The following is an 18,016-nucleotide window of genomic DNA, read 5'->3' as shown; positions in this document are numbered from 1 at the left end:
TAGCCTGCTGCACCTGCAAACCAACATTTTCCAATTCATGCACAAACTTTCCCACATTCTTCTGCACAGCAGTGTGCTGCAATCACTTGCCATTTAAATAATTAATAATCAGATCTACCATTTTTCTTTCCAAAGTAGATAACTGCACATTTACCAACATTGTACTCTGTCTGCCAGACCTTTACCCATTCACTTATCTATATTTCTGCAGACTCCATATCCTCTGCACAATTTGCTTTTCCACCCAATTTAGTGTCCTCAGCAAACTTAGATACAATATACCCTGTACATTGTGAACATTTGTGGGCTCAGCACTGACCCCAGCAGTACCCCTTTCACTGCTGAATACCAACCAAAAAACACCTCTGTATCCCAACTCCATTATGCATCAGTTACAGATATGAGCAGAAAAATGCCAGATGAAGTTTAATCCTGATTGTGTGAGATGTTGTAATTTGGGGATAAAATGGAAGGGAATTTATACAGTTAATGGTAGGTCTCTTAAAAGTATTGATGTGCAGAGGGATATGGGGCTCAAGGTCCAGAGTACATTGAAAGTAGTCATGTAGTAAAGGCATCTGGTATGTTTGGCTTCAGTGGGCATGGCATTGAATACAAAAATAAGTACCAGAAGGTAATCTTGCAGCTATACAAAACTTTGGTTAGGCCTCACTTGCAATACTGTGGGCAGTTCTGGTTGCCCTGTTACAGGATGAATATGGAGGGTATGAAAAAGGCACAGTAAATGTTTACCAGAATGTTGCCTGGCTTAGAGGATATGAGATGTGGGAACAGGACCAGACAAACTGGGTTTTTTTTCTGGAGTGTAAGAGACTGAGGGCTGAACTGATAGAGGTTTATAAAATAATGAGTACGAGCTGGTGCCTGGTTTAAATGAGTGCTATGTGAAAGTTGCACCATCTTGTTTAGACTTTGACATACCCAGCAATGGCATATAACCTCCCTCGAAGGACTGCTGCTCCCACGTAGCATCGAGGTGTTGTCATGTTAGTTATCATTACCCACGAGTCTGTACGAATGTTATAAGCTTCCACTGATGCAAGATGGGCTGTTCCATCAAAGCCACCAACCACATAAATATGATCATTCAGTAGAGCCACTCCAGCTCCTAAGTGAGAGTGGACAGAAGAGGCAAAATGCATTTAAAACTTCTGTTTAACAATAAACGTCTTTGCACAGGTGCATTTGATAAAAGGAACACAACTCAGAAGAGGCTTGGAAGGCTAAAAGTGCAATCTATTGAATCTCTTGCTTAAAAGTGCAGCAAAATTGATCATCGATCCTTCCTATAGTCAATTTACAAAAGCTTGATCATCTGCCATCGGCTATTGTGGAATTCATTACATCCCCTTCAATCCAATCAATCTGATGGATCCTGGTTAACTCATTCCCTTACAAGATATCCAACCACTGTGACTGGCAGTGACAGCTGACATCAAAAACCTTGGCAAACTTTAACAGATGTGTACTGGAAAGTGCACTAAGCAGCTGCATCACAGCCTCGCACAGGGGCACCAATATCTCTGAGCAGAAGCCTTGCAAAAGGTAGTGGACTCAGTCCAGTACACCACAGGCAAAATTCTCCCCACCATCAAGAAAATCTAAATGGAACACTGCTGTCAGAGAAGCAGCGATCATCAAAGATCCACACCACCCAGGACAATCTCTGTTCTCGGTGCTGGTATCAGGAAAGAGGTTGACTCCTAAACAACAAACTCAATCAAGGACTCTTATTTTGCACATTATTATTGAAGATTTATTTCCGGTTTTACTCAGTTTGTTTCCACTTTTATCTTGTTTGCGTTTCTCTCTTTTGGATACGTCTCTTTTCTTGGGTTCAGTTTTTTTGCACTAGCATTAAGTAGAAATTCTGCCTGGCCCCCAAGAAAAAAGAATTTCAGGGTTGTATGTGATGTCATGCATATACTCTGACAATAAATCTGAACTTTGATCATCTTGTATTCCAACAAGTTATACTTCTACATATTTCCAGTTCCAATAAAAAGTTAAAAAAAATTAACTCTCTCTCGACTGGTGATTCCTGATCTACTGAGCATTTCCTTCAACCTCACCTGACTTCACGACTAACCCGGCCAAGCTTTGGTACTCCTCCAAGTCCATAAATATTAAGGCTCTCCACAATTCCCAAACCAATAACCTCTACTTCCATGAAGGAGAAGAGCAACAGGTACAAAGGAACACCCGCATCACCACTCTGATTCCATTCCGCTACCCCTCCTCTGCTTGCTGAAATCTAAATCCTGGACATCCCTACCCAAAGACGTTGTCTGAGTTTCAGAGTACCTTCTCCAGAACGACTGCAACATTTTGTGGTGGTGTCTTACCTCCTGCTCAAGACGAGTTCGATATATTAGCAATACCCACAAGCAGCTGTATGCAGAGCCAATAATTTGCTGTCTCAATCTGACCCCCAACATTTAACCTGGTTAAATGACGCAGGCTATTTAGTGGAAGGTGAAATAATCACCCCGATACTTATCACACCAGCAACAGAAGGAAACTCTGATTCAGAGATACAAGTAGGACGATGATAATTCATTAATAAAAATAGAAGATGCTGGAAACACTCATTTGGCTCTTTCACCTGAAATGTTAACTCTTTCTTTTTCCACAGGTGCTGCCCTGATGTGCTAAGTATTTTGATTTTGGATTTGCAGATTTCTGATTTTTCATTTGCAGTATTTTTTTTTTGGAAACCAGGACATAGGTTATGGGTTATAAGCAAATATTTATGTAACAAGTTTCATCTGAGTCAAAACGAGGTCTTCACCTAACAATCCAACAGACATCTGGAAAGGTAATCAGAAAGAATTACCACTTCCTTCTTGCAAATCAAAAATGGAAAGCAGTGACATCTTCCCTCCCCAAGCACCAAAAGCTAGCTGCTTCTTGCAAACTTACCTCGCACATGAACAGTGCCACGCCACTGCTACTGGCTGTTAAGGTAATGTTAAAGGGCATGGGTGCAACTTTTCTGAAGACTGAAATGTATGTCAGCATTTGTGTGCACTGGGTGTGGGATTCTAAAAATTTGTTTAAAAGGGCTCTTGCACAGTGCCAGGCTTCTGTACACAATTCTAAGAAAAATGTTCCTGACAGATTTAAAACTTACCAGGTGGTTAGCAAAATGAATGATTCACATTCTGGACCCTCTGTGTATCTGAAGCATTAAAGCACAGTTGGCGCACTCCAATAAAGTGCAGGAGGATACCACTTCTGCAAACTCTCATGAATGGACTCGTGAAGCCACTTCAGTATAACTTGAGAAGGTCTTGTAAGTTGGCTGCCACAGGGAACCTGACTTGCTGAGACTCCTTTGAATTTATTTACTCAACTCTTGTGAATCCACTCTATGGCAGTAACCCTCGTCAATGATCTCCTTGAAACATGTCCCATTCCTGCTGCCCCACTCAACCCTGTTCAACTACTAACCTCCTGTTAGGCCTGGATCAGACCAACCGTCAGCTCCAGTGCTGTACAAATTCAAAATTCTGCATTGACTTCCAACATCCCATCTACCCACCTTCGTCCCTTGAACCAACTTTCCTCACCTCTGGCTTCCAAACCTCATCTCATGCCATCTAAAAAAAAATCCTTCCCTGACGTCTTTACTTACATTGTCCCTTCTCTCAATCCTCAACACTTTCTGTTTCACAACTACCCACTCCCCTTCCCTCCTTCTAAGTTCGTGCTAGCTCTGAACAACTCTCCTGAGTCATGCAAAGGAAAGCTTTTGTACCATAGAGGTGCTGATTCAGTCGTGCATGACCTCGTGCATTAATGAGTTTCCAGCATACTCACTGCTTTGTTACAGATCTTTGCAAATCAATCATTTAATCATTACTTCATATCTGCACGTTGAGGATAATAAGATGAAAATTCATTCAAAGACCCTCAGGAGAGAACAATTTTTTTTTAAAAGATCAACTAACCTGAGCGTTTGGTAGCCATTGGTGTGACATGTGTCCAGTGTCCAGTGTGTGGGTCATATCTCTCCACAGAACTCAAGATGTTAATTCCATCATAGCCTCCTGGAACAAAATCATGCACTTTTAAAAAAAATTCTAATTTAATTTAGAGATACAGCTTGGCAGCAGACTCTTCTGGTCCACAAGCCAGTGCCACCCAAATACACTCCGACCAATTAACCTACTAATCCTGTACATCTTTGGGTAGAAGCTAGAACGTACAAACTCCTTACCAATGACAGGAGATTCAAACCAGGTTGCTGGCCCTGTAATAGCATTGCGCTAAGCTAACTGCCATCCCTGTATTGTAACAGTGTTGGAACAACTCATCTCTCACTTTATATATTGACCACATTTCCAATAAAATACATAATCAATCAGAACAAAGGCAGTTAATAGAAAAAAAGCAACTGGAAATGTAGCATTTCAAGGAAAATGGAACCTAATGATTTTTCAGGTGTGCACAAGTCTAATCATGAGTGAACCTAAAAACAAGACAATGCAACTAGAATCAGGGAGTTAAAAGAGAGAAAGTCCTGCATGACAAACCTCAGGGCTTGTGAAGCTAAAATTCCTGTTTAATGTAGCATGTATTCCAGTCCACTTTGTATAGAATGAAGGCATCGCTGGCAAAGTCAGCATTTTAAGTCTATTCACAGCTACTCTTGAGAAGGTGCAAGCAAGCCCCCCCCCCCCCCCCCACCTTTGAAGTGCTAGTTCTGTAGGGAGATCATATCTCTTGGGAACACCAACAGGGTCTCAAATCAGGAAGGTGATCGGAAGCAGAAAGGAAGCAGAAGGTGTTCCCATGGATCTGCTGCCCTTACCCTCATTGGTAGAGGTGGTTTGGTAGGTGCTGTTAAAAGAGATTTGGCAAGAAAAAGGAGTATATTTTAAATAATGCTCATTGCAGCCAGAGTTCCCTGGTTACTGTTTAGAGTAATGGATGGAATACAACTTCTCATGTTGTTGGACAATCCATATAAGAGGGGATGAAAATTCTGACGTATGTGGAGATGATGAAAAAGGTGGTTTGATATGCAATGAGGCAGTTCCCTGGTTTCTGCCCTGCTCAGTATTTAAGTGGTTTGCCCATCTGACCTTCTGAACTAAATGGTAATGGCACTAAAATTTAGCATCAGTGAGCAGCTCATTGGTGAAGTAGAATTGTCAAATACACTTTCCACCTGTTTGCTCTTCTGGGCTCCTTTTGCTTAAGATTTGTCTGAACTATAAACTGCAAGGATTCAGGGTTAACAAGAGATGGCTAAGAGATAGGATTTTATGCTGGGATATTACTGGTATTAATAATTTAATTTTGTATTTGTTTTGAGGACTGAGGGGTCAAATCCCACTCCAAAGGCCTGAGCATTAAATCTTGACTGATGTTTCATTACAGAACACAGATGCTACATGGGACATCGAACCAAGGTCCCACTTGCCTAGCCAGGTATACAAGAAAGATCCAATGATATGATTTCAAAGGGCAGGGAAGTTCCCCAATGACTTGATCAATACTTATTCTTCAGTCAGTAGCAAAAACCAATATCTGTATATAAATTGAGGTCCCACGCGCACACAATGCTGCTGTATTCCTGTGTTACTATGGGTGACTACACTTCAACATTTCATTATACGTTAAAAACACCCACCTTTGAGATATTCTGATTGCTGTGAAAGGTTCGGATTCAGTATTTAAAATAGAGGAAGGATGATGAAGTTGAAGTTGGAAGCAGAGACGTTTAGACTAGATTCAGATTTAAGACAGGACTGGGAGATAATGTTAATGCAGAGTGCTTCATATAATTCACAATTGTTCAGTAAATAAAAATGCCGTAACATTTGGGATAATTTAAACAATGGTTGGATGCAACAATTAAGAGGTATCAAGATCTCCACAAGGATAAACTAAGATAACCTGAACATCTATCTACTGAAGTGGAACTTACTACAAGCAGAATTGTACAAGTAGGGTTCCCATCAATAGCTTTATGGTGATGGTGTTCGGCCAGGTGCTAAGTTGAATCCTTAATCGATTGGTTCAATAACAATTAGACACCAATGCCTTGCCTGATCTCTTTCCACTGACCATATATCTCCATTTCCAATTTCTGTCCTACAAATAAACTCAAGCCTCAACTTCATTCAATCAACTGCTGCCAGTATCCACCCTTCCCTCACCTTAACATGGCATGGACTTGCTCCATCTCTTCCTGTTACTATGTCTGGAGACAGACCTGCAATCACTGGCCACTATATTTATTTTAACACTTTCATACATTCGACATGCTGTTAGATTATCATTCCATTTTCTGTCTATCTATCTCATCTGGACATATCTACATTTCCTTTCTCTTCTTACAACTGAGTATCTTGCTCCACCTCTGTCAACTAGATCAACGGGGGCCATACAGTGCCCTGGGAACTCCCTGGGAACCACAGCACATTTAAGAGTGGGGAGGCGGGGGAAAAATATTTTTTTTTTATGTAGTCGGTGGGAGAGAAGTACAGAAGAAACCAACTAAGTGTATCTGCTGAAGAAGCCCCATAAACTTTGAGCAAAGTCCTAAGGGAGCCATTGCCAAAAACAAGGTTAAGAATGGCTGAACTAGACTATCAATTATGTTCATTCCTGTACTCCTGCTTTCACTCTTTTTCCTCTCTGAAATGGCTCTTCTAGTTCTCAACTTCCATGTCTTCTCACCCTTGGTAGAAAGTCAACACTGAACACATTTGCCCCTCCTGGGTTGGACTCAGCCTGGGCAGGGGACCAGACTTGGCCTTAGTAATCTGCTCCAGCTAAAACAAATAGGGAAAATAATTCCCACAATCCACACCCTGCACAACACACTGTAATGAGGACATTATTTAATGAATTGCATGGCAACACTCAGGTTTTACAATCACACGTGGCTAATCAGAACATTTTAATTCTCTTTAATAAACAATCCAAATTATTGACACTGTAATGTAGCTAAATATTGGGATAATTTGGTAAAGTTAGAGTAGGTTACATATATACACACATTTTAAAATGGATCTTATTTGAAATGCTGAAGAATTTATATTCAGTAACATTACAGAAACTATGGAGAATGCTATGCACATTTCAAACGTAGCTGCTAATTGAAATGATGCCATCAATGTTGAACATTTTTACAAGGCTTCTGACTTTCTGCAAAGGGTAGAGTTAAGACGACAAATGGGAGCAAAAGATTAACTCCTATAGTTTGCTGGAGAAGGTGGGGGTTTTGGTTTTGCAAGTGAGAGAGTCACATGGGCTTCCAAGCAGTTGGAAGATGAGAGAGAGAGAGAGATTGAACAGGCAGAGCTGAAGCAAGCCTGAAAAGCTTGTTGGAACTGAAACAGAAAGCTCCAGAGCGGCGGATGGCTGGAAGTGCTATCTGTCTGATGTTTCTCTTGGAATAAGGGGACAGAAAGGAACTCTGTGGTATCCTCAAAGAAAGAGGTTATCACCTGGAGAACCCTGATGGGGCAAGTTTCATCAGCAAGACATTGAGGTGACTAATGGTGGTACCTCAGTTGTGGAAATCCTGGAACAACAAATCTCTCTCTGCAAACCTCAAAAGAACCTTCCTGAACGGTAAACATTTACCTTTCGAGCACCAAAGCCTGGTGAACTTTATACATATTAAATTCTGTGCACAGTATAAGAATTGCCTGCAACCAGTGAACTTGGAAGAATGAGACGTGAGACTGAATTGTGAACCAACTTAAATTTACACACACATCATACACGTGCACTTAGAATTAGAAGGGGATTAATTTGGGTTAGTTAAGTTAATAGAGATAAGTTAAAGTTTGAATCTGTTTTCATGTTTAAAGATAATTAAAAACAACTTTTGTTTAAGTAATCATTTGTCATGCTGAATATCTATTGCTGCTGTGTTTTGGGGTCCTTTGGGCTCATAACAACACTCAATAAAAATACAGCCCAGTACAGCAACTTACCAAGACAGTAGATTACTCCATTGGCTACCACAAGACCAGCCCCTTCTCTTGCCGTCTGCATGTCCCCTAGCATGCTCCACTGATCAATGTTTGGGTCATACCGCTCCATGCTAGTGTGTCGCCTACTCCCATCAAAGCCTCCAGCCACGTAGATCATGTCTGACAACAGAAGCATCACAGACAACGGTCAGCAAAGCAGGAGGGAAACATTCCACTGTCTGTGTTGAATGAGGTACTGTTGGACTTCCACACACCAAGGAGGTTGCCAAATAGTTTGCGCACCAGTGCACCTCATTCACTGGATCTGATTGAAGAAGAGTGACAAAGAAGATGATTCATGAGAACCTAAGATCAGTTAACAAAATGACCAGTTTGTAAATGTTGGTGTGCTCCTTCATCAGGTGCAGGATATAGGTTTTACCAGGACAGGAACGGGTCAATCACCCAGTTCAGCATCTAGTTTACAGAATTTTGTTTTAAACAAGGAAAGAAACTGAACCAAAAATATTGAACAGATTCAGTTCTTTATCTTAGCTAAGCTTGAATAGTTTGGAGAATAAGATTAATTACATATTCTAATTCTCATGGAAACCTAATATAATGCAAATCACATTCCTCTGCTCAGTGTGTTTAATCAAATGCAAAGCCACTGAAACTGGGAAGTGGAATTCAACTGCAATAAATATTCCTCCGCATACACATCCCATCTCAGAATCTTCTCTCTCAATAACTTTGCACATGTTCTGTGAGTCTCTTTAAGAGACTGTGTCATTGAACATTTATCAGAGCTTCCGGGGCAACAGTGAACCTCACCTCCAAGTGTTGTGGCTCCAGCTAGACCTCGGCGCACATTCATTGGGGCAACCGAGTACCAGACGCCATCCTCGTCAGATGTGTAGTCCAGGCATTCTACTGAGCTAAGTCGAGATCGGCCATCATATCCTCCAATCACATAGATCCGATCATTCAATGACACTGTGGCCACATACCTGCGTTTCCGGGTGATGCTCTGTGGAGAAACAAGCGGATAAGGTGAAGCAGGAGCAAAACAATGAAATAGGCAATAGGTTGGCAAGCCCAGTTGATAGAACAGTCAGAGATTTTCACCTTGTACCTTTCTTCACAAGTCAAATGTTTGAATGGCTATTCACCCACCCCCCCCCCCCCCCCACCTCCACAAATATGGGCTGAGCCTGCTGCTTTTTCATCTTGCTTCAGATTTTCAGCATTACTACTTTTTAAATATTAAGAGTTTGCATGGTCACATAAGATGACCAATATAAATTTCTGCTCAAAATACAAGCAAAGGCAGCAAAAGGATTGTGAACAATACAGTTCAGCATGTTGGCTGAGAACTGGACATCAATAAAGAATGAAGGCCAAAACACTGGAATTATTTAAACCAGCTATTCTCAACCTTTTTTTTGGCTCTGGCCCCCTTAGGACTCTGCTCAGAGTTTAGGGTCCCCATCCTTATGAAGCCATACAGACTACATAAAAAAAGTTATGTGAGGCGAAAAGAAAACAAAGCTTTTACTTAAATGTGCTGCCCCACCCCCTCTCCCCACTGAAAATGGCTAATTTCAACAATAACTAAATTTGACCAAGGATGGCCTCAATATCCATCTAATGTACTAGAACATACTGCGCCAGGAAACACATTAGTGGGGTTCCCACCAATGGCTCCAAAACTTTATTCAGTGAGGAGATTAGCAGCCAGGAACATAGAAGGTAGGCACAGGAGTAGGCTAAAAATGGCCCATCGAGCCTGCTCCGCCATTCAATACGATCATGGCTGATCTAATTGTCCCCTAGCATGTTAGATTGTCCCCTAGGTGTTAGACTGGACTTGCACACAATCTAGACTGGGCAAAGACAGCAAGTTTTCTTCCTTAGAGGATATTAATTCATCAATGGGGGGGGGTTTCTTAACTTTTTAAAAAATTCTTTATGTATCAATTAATAACAAATGGACTTTTACCAGAAAATCTGGGATTTATTATCAATGCCAAATTTCTCCTGAGCTACAGAAACATTTGAATCAAGCACATTGGTGGGTCTAAAAAGAGGCAAAAACCTGAAAGGGTGAGGATTATACATTTCATTCCCAGAAGGACTTAATAACCATTTAAAAGTTTCCCAGTAATTATTCCTTTTTCATTTTTAATTTTTTATTTTATTTTTCATACTGTGAACCATATCAATCAAAATACATACAAACATTTCCCTCTTAAATATACACAGTGGCATTTTCTCCCCTTTTTCCCCCCTACCTTCCCTCCCCCCTTCCCACCACCCTCCAAACCCATTCAACATATACAATACAATAAAACCATTAAACAATGTCATCACACAATGAAAATAAACAAGAAAAATGTGTCATCTACTTTTACACACTGGATCAAGTCATTTTGTCTTCTTATCATTTTAGGGGATGGAGGTCCGAGGCAAGCCTTCTCTGTTATGTTCCATGTACGGTTCCCAAATTTGTTCAAATATTGTGACTTTATTTTTTAAATTGTTATTTTTTTTTCCAATAGAATACATTTATTCATTTCCATGTACCATTGCTGTACTCTCAGGCTCTCTTCTGATTTCCAAGTTGACATTATACATTTTTTTGCTACAGCTAAGGCTATCATAATAAATCTTTTTTGTGCTTCATCCAGTTTGAGGCCTAATTCTTTACTTCTTATATTACTTAGAAGAAAGATCTCTGGATTTTTTGGTATGCTGTTTTTTATGATTTTATTTAATACCTGATTTAGATCTTCCCAAAACTTTTTCACGTTCTCACATGCTCAAATTGCATGTAATGTTGTTCCCATTTCCTTCTGACAGCGAAAACATCTATCTGATACTGTAGGATCCCATTCTTTTAATTTTTGAGGAGTGATATATACCCTGTGTAACCAATTATACTGTATCAATAGACAATAGACAATAGGAGCTGGAGTAGGCCCTTCGGCCCGTCGAGCCAGCACCGCCATTTTACAGATCATGGCTGATCACTACCATCAGTACCCCTTTCCAGCCTTATCCCCATAACCCTTAACTCCTTTGCCCACTAGAGTCTTATCTAACTCTCTTTTGAACATAATCAGCGAATCTGCCTCTACCACCCTCTGTGGCAGAGCATTCCACAGATTCACACTTCTCTGGGTAAAAAAATGTTTTCTCATCTCTGTCCTAAAGGGCCTACCCTGTATTCTTAAACTATGCCCTCTAGTCCTCGTCTCCCCCATCATTGGGAACAAGTAATCCGACTTCACCCTGTATATCCCCCTGATAATTTTGTATACCTCAATCATGTCCCCCTTCATCCTTCTAAACTCCATCGGATACAAGTCCAGTTTTTCTAGCCTTTCAGCATATGTCAACCCCGCCATCCCTGGAACTAACCTTGTAAATCTGCGCTGCACACCCTCTATAGATAGTATGTCCTTCCTCAAAATTGGAGACCAGAACTGGACACAATACTCCAGGTGGGGTCTCACCAAGGCCCTGTACAACTGCAGAAGGGCGTCTCTGTGTAATGTGTAACCTTGTGTTTATTATATTCTTCATAGTTCCAGAGCATAACTTTTCCCATGTTTCATTTTTTATCTTTATGTTTAAATCTTTTTCCCACTTTTGTTTGGGTTTATGGCTTATTTCATCATTTTCCTTCTCTTGCAGCTTGATGTACATGTTTGTTATAAATCTTTTTATTATAATTGTGGCTGTAATCACATATTCAAAGCTGCTTCCTTCTGGTAATCTGAAGCTGTTTCCCAATTTATCCTTTAAGTAGGCTTTCAGTTGATGGTATGCAAACATTGTACCATGAGTTATTCCATATTTGTACTTCATTTGTTCAAATGTTAATAAATTATTTCCCAAAAAACAATTTTCTATTCTTTTAATTCCTTTTCTCTCCCATTCTCTAAAGGAAAGGTTATCTATTGTAAAAGGGATTAGCTGATTTTGCATCAATAATAATTTTGGTATTTGGTCATTTGTTTTTTTCCTTTCTAAGTGAATCTTCTTCCATATATTGAGTAAATGATGCAATACTGGTGAGCTTTTATAACGCACCAGATTTTCATCTCTCTTATAAAGTATATATTCCGGTACCTTCTCCCTTATTTTATTTAGCTCTATCTTAGTCCAATCTGGTTTTTCCCTTGTCTGATAAAAATCTGATAAGTACCTTAATTGTGCTGCTCTATAATAATTTTTAAAGTTGGGTAACTGCAAACCACCTTGGTTGTACCTCTCTGTTAATTTATCTAACATTATCCTCGGTTTCCCCCCTTTCCATAAAAATTTCCTTATTATTCTCATTAGTTAATTAAAGAATTTCTCTGTTAAGGGAATTGGTAAAGATTGAAATAAGTATTGTATCCTTGGGAAGACATTCATTTTAATGGAATTTATCCTCCCTATCAACATTGGTGGTAATTCTTTCCAATGTTCTAAGTCTTCCTGCAATTTCTTTATTAGTGGCTCATACTCCTTTATACTCCTTTTATGCTCCTCCTTTATTTTTATCCCATTTATTTTATTTTCTGTTCTTATCAGTTCTGCCAATGGTTCTATTGCTAAAGTGAACAGTGAGGGAGATAGTGGACATCCCTGCCTAGTTGACCTACTTAATTTAAATTGGTTTGATACATATCCATTTACTGTTACCTTCGCCAATGGTCCATTATATAATGCTTTAATCCAATTAATATATTTTTCTGGTAGATTGAACCTCTGTAGTACTTTGAATAATTAATTCCATTCTACCCTGTCAAAGGCTTTTTCTGGATCTAAAGCTACAGCTACTGTTGGCTTCTTATTTCCTTGAAATGCATGAATTAGATTAATACATTTACAGGTATTATCCGCTGTTCGTCTTTTCTTAATAAATCCAGTTTGATCTTGTTTTACTATTTTTGGTGCACAGTCAGCCAATCTGTTTGCTAATAATTTTGCTATTATCTTATAATCTGAATTAAGTAGAGATAATGGTCTATATGACGCTGGTGTTAGTGGATCCTTCCCCGTCTTTGGTATTACTGTAATTATTGCTGACTTACATGAATCTGGCAAGTTTTGTGTTTCTTCTATCTGGTTCATTACTTCCAGGAGAGGAGGAATTAATAACTCTTTAAATGTTTTATAGAATTCTATTGGGAATCCATCCTCTCCAGGCGTTTTATTATTCGGCATCTTTTTTTAATATATCCTGTACTTCCTCTATTTCAAATGGTTTTATCAGTTTATTTTGTTCCTCTTCTTGCAATTTCGGCAGTTGAATTTTAGCTAAAAACTCTTCATTTTATCATCTTTTCCCTCGTTCTCAGTTTGGTATAATTGTTCATAAAATTCCTTAAAGTTCTCATTAATCTCCATTGAATTATATGTAATTTGTTTCTCGTTTTTCCTTGATGCCAATACAGTTCTTTTAGTTTGTTCTGTTTTAAGTTGCCAGGCCAATATTTTGTGTGTTTTTTCTCCTAGTTCGTAATACTTTTGCTTTATTTTCATTATGTTCTTCTCCACCTTATACGTTTGTAATGTTTCATATTTTATTTTTTTGTCCGCCAATTCTCTTTTTTGTTATATCGTCCCTTGTTGCTAGTTATTTTTCTGTATTTACTATCTCCCTTTCCAACTGTTCTTTTTCCCAATTGTAGTCCTTTTTCATCTTAGTTACATAACTTATTATCTGCCTTCATTGCATCCCATAATATAAATTTGTCTTTCACTGATTCTGTATTTATTTCAAAGTACATTTTAATTTGGCGTTCAATAAATTATCTAAATTCCTGCCTTTTAAGTAGCAGGAGGTTAACCTCCATCTATATGTTCTTGGTGGGATGTCCTCCAGTTCTATTGCTAAATAATAGGGGTGAATGATCAGATAGCAATCTAGCTTTATATTCAGTTTTCCTAACTCTCCCTTGAATATGGGCCGACAACAAAAACATATCAATCCTTGAGAATGTTTTATGCCTACTGAAATAATGAGTATTCCTTCTCCCTTGGGTGCTGCCTCCTCCATATATTCATAAGTTTCATTTCCTGCATTGACTTAACCATAAATTTGACCACTTTATTACTTTTGCTAGTCTTTTGTCCAGTTTTATCCAACATTGGATCCAAATTAAGGTTAAAATCCCCTATCAATATATTCCCCTGCGTATCTACAATCTTCAAAAGCTTTTGATCCTCTTCATTAGGTGCATATATATTGATGAAATTCCAAAATTCTGAATATATCTGAATTAGATGCGTTTCCTGCACAAATGCTATGTCTATTTTTTCTTTTTTCAGCAAATTTAATAGCCTTTTTCGTTTAATTTGGTTATGTATTCCATTAATATTTATAGTCATATAGTTCAACATATCCTGTTTACACCTCATTTCCGCTTCCTCACCACCATCATCCCCCTTTTCCCCATTTTCATCTTTCAGTTTTCCCTTTTTGAACTCAATGTATGACAACACATTTAAAACATAAAATACTTCAACAACTCCCACATCTAATATTCCCTTAACACCAAATGTTCCCCCCGCCTCTCTCTCTGAGTTGCCCCTTATCCCTTGCCGGGCAACCAAAACTCCCCTCTCCATTTGGATTGCAAACCTGCTCATAAGCGTCAACTGATTTTGCAGTGACTGTTATTCTCTCCCACCCAACCCCCCCAGAAAAGACTATTTTCTTCACATATAACAAAGCTCACCCTCTTTTTTTTCCCCCTTACTTCCTTTCTTTCCCTTCTTTAGTTCTTACATATACATTATTTTTACATCTTTATATGTATTTTATCATCGTTCGTTCTTGTCACATCTCTTCATCTCTCCTTCTGTCCTGCAGGCGTTCTGCAAATTCTTGTGGTTCCTCCAGATCTGAGAACAGTCTATTTTGCTCCCCAGGGACACCGTGAGCAGGAAAGGGCTTTGGCAAATACTAGAGCGCATCGGATGTCCCCCAAAGTTCCTCAACATGATTATCCAACTGCACGAAAACCAACAAGGTCGGGTCAGATACAGCAATGAGCTCTCTGAACCCTTCTCCATTAACAATGGCGTGAAGCAAGGCTGTGTTCTCGCACCAACCCTCTTTTCAATCTTCTTCAGCATGATGCTGAACCAAGCCATGAAAGACCCCAACAATGAAGACGCTGTTTACATCCGGTACCGCACGGATGGCAGTCTCTTCAATCTGAGGCGCCTGCAAGCTCACACCAAGACACAAGAGAAACTTGTCCGTGAACTACTCTTTGCAGATGATGCCGCTTTAGTTGCCCATTCAGAGCCAGCTCTTCAGCGCTTGACGTCCTGCTTTGCGGAAACTGCCAAAATGTTTGGCCTGGAAGTCAGCCTGAAGAAAACTGAGGTCCTCCATCAGCCAGCTCCCCACCATGACTACCAGCCCCCCCACATCTCCATCGGGCACACAAAACTCAAAACGGTCAACCAGTTTACCTATCTCGGCTGCACCATTTCATCAGATGCAAGGATCGACAATGAGATAGACAACAGACTCGCCAAGGCAAATAGCGCCTTTGGAAGACTACACAAAAGAGTCTGGAAAAACAACCAACTGAAAAACCTCACAAAGATAAGCGTATACAGAGCCGTTGTCATACCCACACTCCTGTTCGGCTCCGAATCATGGGTCCTCTACCGGCACCACCTACGGCTCCTAGAACGCTTCCACCAGCGTTGTCTCCGCTCCATCCTCAACATCCATTGGAGCGCTCACACCCCTAACGTCGAGGTACTCGAGATGGCAGAGGTCGACAGCATCGAGTCCACGCTGCTGAAGATCCAGCTGCGCTGGATGGGTCACGTCTCCAGAATGGAGGACCATCGCCTTCCCAAGATCGTATTATATGGCGAGCTCTCCACTGGCCACCGTGACAGAGGTGCACCAAAGAAAAGGTACAAGGACTGCCTAAAGAAATCTCTTGGTGCCTGCCACATTGACCACCGCCAGTGGGCTGATAACGCCTCAAACCGTGCATCTTGGCGCCTCACAGTTTGGCGGGCAGCAGCCTCCTTTGAAGAAGACCGCAGAGCCCACCTCACTGACAAAAGGCAAAGGAGGAAAAACCCAACACCCAACCCCAACCAACCAATTTTCCCTTGCAACCGCTGCAATCGTGTCTGCCTGTCCCGCATCGGACTGGTCAGCCACAAACGAGCCTGCAGCTGACGTGGACTTTTTACCCCCTCCATAAATCTTCGTCCGCGAAGCCAAGCCAAAGAAAGAAAAGATAAATATTTTAAGCACAGCTGGATATCTTAACATAAATTTATAACCTTTTTTCCATAGGATCGATTTTGCTGTATTAAACTCCTTCCTCTTCTTTAAGAGTTCAAAACTTATGTCTGGGTAAAAAAATATTTTTTGACCCTTGTATTCCAATGGTTTTTTATCTTCTCTAATTTTTAATCTTTGCCCTCTCCAGTATATTTTCTCATCATATATCTCAAAAATTTTACTAAAATGGATCTTGGTTTTTGCTGTGTCTGTGGTTTCGGAGCTAGTATTCTGTGTGCCCTTTCTACTTCCATTCCTTCCTGTATTTCTGTCATTCCCAGGTCCTTTGGGATCCATTCTTTTATAAATTCTTTAATATTTGTGCCTTCTTCATCTTCCTTCAGGCCCATTATCTTTATGTTGTTTCGCCTACTATAATTTTCCAATATATCAATTTTCTGAGCTAACTCTTGTGTCTCTAACTTTTTGTCACTTTCTTCCAATTTTCTTCTTGTCATTCACTTCCATTTCTACAGCCGTTTCTCATTCTTCCACATTTTCTAATCTTTTCTCTATTTCTGTCATGACCAGCTCTATTCTACTCACTTTTTCTTCTGTAGTTTTAATTTTTCTTTTCATTTCACTAAATTCTAATGTCAACCATTTTTTTAATGATCTTATTTGTGTTTGAAAAATTTTTTAATCTATATTCTGTCCATCTATTTTACATTGTATTTCTCTGTGCAGATCTTGGTCTTCTTCTTCTGTGTTTGTATCATCTTCTTCTCTTCCTTGTATCTGTGTCTCTTCTGACTTTCCTGATGAGCTCCTTGCCTCACTTTGCTGGGCTTCTTCTTGCTTGGCTTCTTGCTGTTGGTCCTCTTCTTCTGGGCTAGTAATCTGTTGGGCCTCCTGTTGCTGCTCTTCTTTCCTATCACTCCCTTTCCCGTCACTTTCCTCTGAGCCCTGGTGTCGGGCATCCCTCAGCTGGTTGCGCTGTGTTTGCTCGCACCTCAGCTGGGCCCCCTTCCCATCAGTGTTCTCTTTTTCCTTAATGAGCGCACTGCGCTCTTTTGTTTGGTTCAGAGAGCCATTTTTGCAGTCCAGCGGTCAGGGGGTCGCGACTCTGCGGGGTCGTCACCAACTTTGAAGAACGGGCTCTCTTCTCCACGATGGCTCCCTGTTTCTTCATGCAGGTAAGGCCTTCTCCTTTCTCTTCCAGTGTCTTTTTTTTTCCCCCCGTTGTTTTTTTTTACTTTTTCCTTCTTGGGTGCCATTTTCTTTCTTTTCTCTACAACTTTATCTTTTATTTGCTATGTTTTGTGTTTCTTGAACTTTGTATTTTCTTCACTTTATTTCTTCTTTTCTGGAGAAGGCTGGTATTCTCCTACCGGCCACTACTCCATCACATGACTCCTCCCCCCAGTAATTATTACTGATATCACCTTTTTAATTTATTGAATTTAAATTCCTGATATATACCAGGCAGAATTCCAGTTTGTATCCTTGGATCAATGGTCCATATTTCTGAATAGTAATCCAATAACTTAACCAATCCAATAACATAACCACTATGTAACTGTTCTTACATTCTATTATAGGTCCCATGAACACACGTCTGCACTGGAATACTGCCAGGGAGAGATGGTTTCTTCTAATAGCCCACTCAGCAAACTCCGAGAGATGCACTGTGGCGGCCCTTCACAGCTCTCCCACAGGGCCTCACAAAATGAAGGGCAAATGCGACGATCCAGCAGGCTGCTCGCTGCGCTGCCCTCCAATTGGCCACAAC

At 40.2% G+C, this 18,016-nt stretch overlaps 1 protein-coding gene across 7 annotated transcripts in view; it reads right to left on the bottom strand.

Annotated features, from left to right (window-relative positions):
- klhl12 (kelch-like family member 12) overlaps positions 1-18,016 on the bottom strand; it is a 69,044-nt gene that overhangs the window by 6,809 nt on the left and 44,219 nt on the right. For all 7 annotated transcript variants that reach the window (XM_069941412.1, XM_069941413.1, XM_069941407.1 and 4 more), the window contains 4 exons: positions 8,796-8,991; positions 7,983-8,141; positions 3,975-4,073; positions 943-1,129 (listed from right to left, as the gene is read on the bottom strand). In XM_069941412.1, coding sequence (XP_069797513.1) covers positions 943-1,129; positions 3,975-4,073; positions 7,983-8,141; positions 8,796-8,991 — 641 coding nt within the window. The remainder of the gene's footprint in view (positions 1-942; positions 1,130-3,974; positions 4,074-7,982; positions 8,142-8,795; positions 8,992-18,016) is intronic.

The sequence above is a fragment of the Narcine bancroftii genome, chromosome 5 (genome assembly GCF_036971445.1).
Source record: "Narcine bancroftii isolate sNarBan1 chromosome 5, sNarBan1.hap1, whole genome shotgun sequence".
Lineage (NCBI taxonomy): Eukaryota > Metazoa > Chordata > Chondrichthyes > Torpediniformes > Narcinidae > Narcine > Narcine bancroftii.
The sequence above is the reverse complement of the archived record's forward strand: the minus strand, read 5'-3'. Positions and strand labels throughout refer to the sequence as shown.